This window comes from Pteropus vampyrus, unplaced genomic scaffold, assembly GCF_000151845.1.
Source record: "Pteropus vampyrus isolate Shadow unplaced genomic scaffold, Pvam_2.0 Scaffold51, whole genome shotgun sequence".
Lineage (NCBI taxonomy): Eukaryota > Metazoa > Chordata > Mammalia > Chiroptera > Pteropodidae > Pteropus > Pteropus vampyrus.
Window position 1 is genome coordinate 5590289 of NW_011888832.1, and position 3497 is coordinate 5593785.

At 59.9% G+C, this 3497-nt stretch overlaps 1 protein-coding gene across 3 annotated transcripts in view; it reads right to left on the reverse strand.

Annotated features, from left to right (window-relative positions):
* The window catches only part of ADCY7 (adenylate cyclase 7), a 31490-nt gene continuing 27993 nt past the window's right edge, over positions 1-3497 (reverse strand). For all 3 annotated transcript variants that reach the window (XM_023530656.1, XM_023530654.1, XM_023530655.1), the window contains exons 22-24: positions 2857-2971; positions 2190-2314; positions 1-2004 (exon numbers count right to left, since the gene is read on the reverse strand). In XM_023530656.1, coding sequence (XP_023386424.1) covers positions 1858-2004; positions 2190-2314; positions 2857-2971 — 387 coding nt within the window. In that variant the 3' untranslated portion in view covers positions 1-1857. The remainder of the gene's footprint in view (positions 2005-2189; positions 2315-2856; positions 2972-3497) is intronic.

A 3497-nucleotide genomic window follows, 5' to 3' on the forward strand; every position in this document is an offset into this window, starting at 1 on the left:
AACTGCAAGTGGTTTTTCAGGTCAGTTTACACACTACAGTCTGAACATCGAACACTAAAAACCGCACGGTTATCTGAGCACAGTGCTTCGACAGGAAATAAAACTACACGAGTGGTAACCGGTTAATCCTTAAACTCCCGACTGGGATTTTCATTGCTAGGAGAAAAAAAAATGACTTGAATCCTGCAAGAGTGGGAATCCGCCCGGCACAGAGGCACCTGCCACATGCCTGCGCCGCGTGAGCGATGGGCCCGGCTTCCCAGGGCGGCCCCGCCGGTGTGCGTGGACTCCAGGACCACGCTCCCCCGAAGCCAGCCCTTCACGTGAAGAGCCAGAGTGTGCAAACGGCAGTTAAGTAAGGCCTGTTTCCCCTAACAGTGTTTCTGCCATAAAATTTGTTCGTACAGCAAGTTCTTAGAATTCATTCATACTGTTCCAGTTACACGCGACCCATCAGAGGCGCCACTAGCCCTCCCAGCACCTTAGGATAGAATAAGCCCCACAACAAGAGACGGCACAGGTGAACAGCAGGGTTGCTGTCAGACCGCACCCCACCCCGGCGGGGCACACCGCACCAGCAGCCACGACGGCCCCTCGCCCCAGCCCCTTGGTCCCAGGCAGACCTGGATGCCGGTCACCCTGGCTGAAGCCCCCCTCATTTCAGGGGGCTCATGGACAACTTCTAGCTAAGGATCCCTGCTACTTAGCGACACTCGCCTGGTAGAAGCCTGGGGAAGGCTCTGGTGAGGATGCCGCGGGGCGGGGCGGAGCACGGAGTGGACAGTTTGGTCCTGTCCCTCCTCGGAACCCAGGCTCGCGTGTCTGGATTTTTTCAGAGCCGAAGCCGGGAGACACCACCTCACAGACCCAGCGTTGCACTTGCCTTGATGCGTTCTGTGCAGCCCAGTGACATCGCAGCGTCTGAGAGGGGGCCGGCTTCCCGGGCAGGGAGCCTGCACACGTGCTGAGCTGAGCACACCCTTCTGGTTCGGACGCTCTGCAGAGTCAGCTATGAGGACTGGAGAAAAGGAGTACCAGAGGCCACCTAAGTCCCGTCCACACTCCATTCCTTCTCTTCCAGTATGGAAACGACGCGGGGTCGAAGTCTGCAGGGGCGACCTCGAGAATGCACAAGGAGCCAGGGCAGGGCTGGTGGTGGCTGCACCTTCATTCCTAGGCTTTTCACTTAGGGAGCCCAACCTCAAAATGCAGGCACCAAGGCGTCCGATTCAGAGCCACATCCCACAGAGCTCCGTCCCCACAGCAAGCCGGCACCGGACAGTGGCCCCACTTGCGTGCCAGTGGTTAAAAAGGCAAAGACACTAGAGGAAAGAGATTCGTCTAGTGTCTTAAATCATTAAAAAGGACAAAACCTCCATTAATAGCGTGTCCTTTTAAAACAAACGCACGCCAGAGATGGCAAGAAGTAACAAGTGTCCACTCTGGATTGTTCTCCCTACTGTTAGAAACCTTTTCTAGATTTGGAACCCAACTGTCTGGTCCACTGGGGTCGACAACTTGTCTCTCAGTCCTGTACCTTGAAAAGACAGGTCTCGTGTGCAGCTCACGGGCCCTGAGGGGTGTTAGGTCACACTCCAAGACCACAGCACCCAGGCGGCCAGGGGCCCGGAACACCGAGTGTGCCCTTCCCTGCCGTGTGGAGGCTTGGGCACGGCGTTCCGGGGGCCCAGGCTCCGGTCACCTCAACCCCAGGTCCGGTGCACGCATCCGAGAAATCCTCACACCTGAGGAAGCCACTGTCAGGAGGTGGCGGTGGCCAAAGCCTGGGCTGCCTCCGTGGCTGGCGTGGGGCCGTCTTCCCGCCGGCTTCCGGCGCGTTCTGCCACACCAGCAGCCTCAGTTCAGCCCCAGCCCCTGAAACTTGCCAGTGTCTGTGCAGACAAAGTAGGTCCTCAGTTCACCTTTGCCCTTGACATTGATCAGCCCACGGCACTCGCAAGAATAACCCAGTCCCTGGAGGATGGCGCACGTCTCCTCCGTCACCTGCAAAGGAAAGGGGGCCGAAGTCTTAGAAGCAGGAAGAAAGCCGTGGGGCAGGGACGGGTGGAGGTCACCGGCGAGCCACATGCATGTCTGGTGGCCCTAGGGGGCGTTCGATGGCTGGATGGCCCCCCGCCCCTGCGAAGTCCTGTCCTCCGTGGTCACGGTGTGCCCAGGTGGGTTCTCACCTGGATTTTCCCGAGCTCTCCAGTGCTCTCCATTCGGCTAGCGACGTTGACCGTGTTTCCCCAGATGTCGTACTGAGGTTTCCGCGCTCCGATCACTCCCGCAATCACGGGCCCGTGGTTTATGCCTGAGGGCGACGTTTGTGGTTGGCAGAGCACAGGGGCAAAGCCTCGGGCCCCTGCCCCTGGGGAGGCCACGCGACCCACCCATGACCACAGGAAGCCCTGACAGCAGCTGAAGGGACATGTGGGGCGTGCCTCCCGAGGTCGGAGGCCGTGCCCGGGGTGTGGGAAAGGCTTCCCCAGTGTTCTCGGACTCTGCAGTGCTCCAGACGTCTGGGTGGCCCTCCCAGCGGCTCTGGAATCCCAGAGGGTACGCGGCTTTAAGTGCTGACCCCTTCAGCGAGCAGTGACCACGTGAGCTAGTAACTTGGCTTTGTTCTCGCTGTAGTCGGCTGACCTATTTACAACCAGTGATTTCGGGTTCTCCGTTTTCTTAAAACTTTGGAAGCTAATTCCCTGTGACACACGAGGAAATAATTGCCCAAATCGCTGGGGTCCTGTGACGGTCAGAGAGGGATCTCTAGAACTTGCGACACAGAGGGCAAAAGCAGCCAGACCGAGCGCGGAGTGGGCGGCCAGGAGCGGGCAGAGCCCGCCCCACGCTCACCGACGCGGAGGCGGAAGGAGTTGAACGAGTGCCTGTTGATGCCGTCCAGCTTGCTCATCAGGGCGGTGCTGAACTCCACCGCAATGCCCACGTGCGCGTGCCGCCGCTCCCGGTCCTGCGGGACAGGGCGCGTTCACGTGGCTGTGGAGGGCACAAGCCCCTCCTGCCTCAGCTGGGGGCGGAAGCCCCTGAGACCCTGACCCGCACCACACGGGCTGAGACCCACGGGATGGCCCGGGAGGTGCCCGTTAAGGTTACAGGTCTGGGGACTGCTGTGTTGAATTTTGCCTCATGGGGATGGGACCTGAGGCCACCAGATCGGCTGAGTACCTGGTTCTCGTGCCCTGAGGGGACGCTGAGCCCCGCAGCTGCCATGTAGGTGCTGCCGATGGTCTTGATCTTCTCTACGCTGCTGAACTTGGGCTTCAACAGCAGCTGCAGGACAGAGGGAGGCAGGGGTGTAGCACATTGCTGCAGCCAGTCCTGCCCCCGATCCTGAGACCGTGTGGGGTCCCCCCAACTTCTGATGCAGACGTCCTTCCCACGGGGTCGCTGAGCTCCCAGCTGAGCACAAGGGGCTTCTCTCCCTGCGTCTCCTCCTGTCTGTCCCCTGACACCCCATCTCCCTCATCCCTTCCATT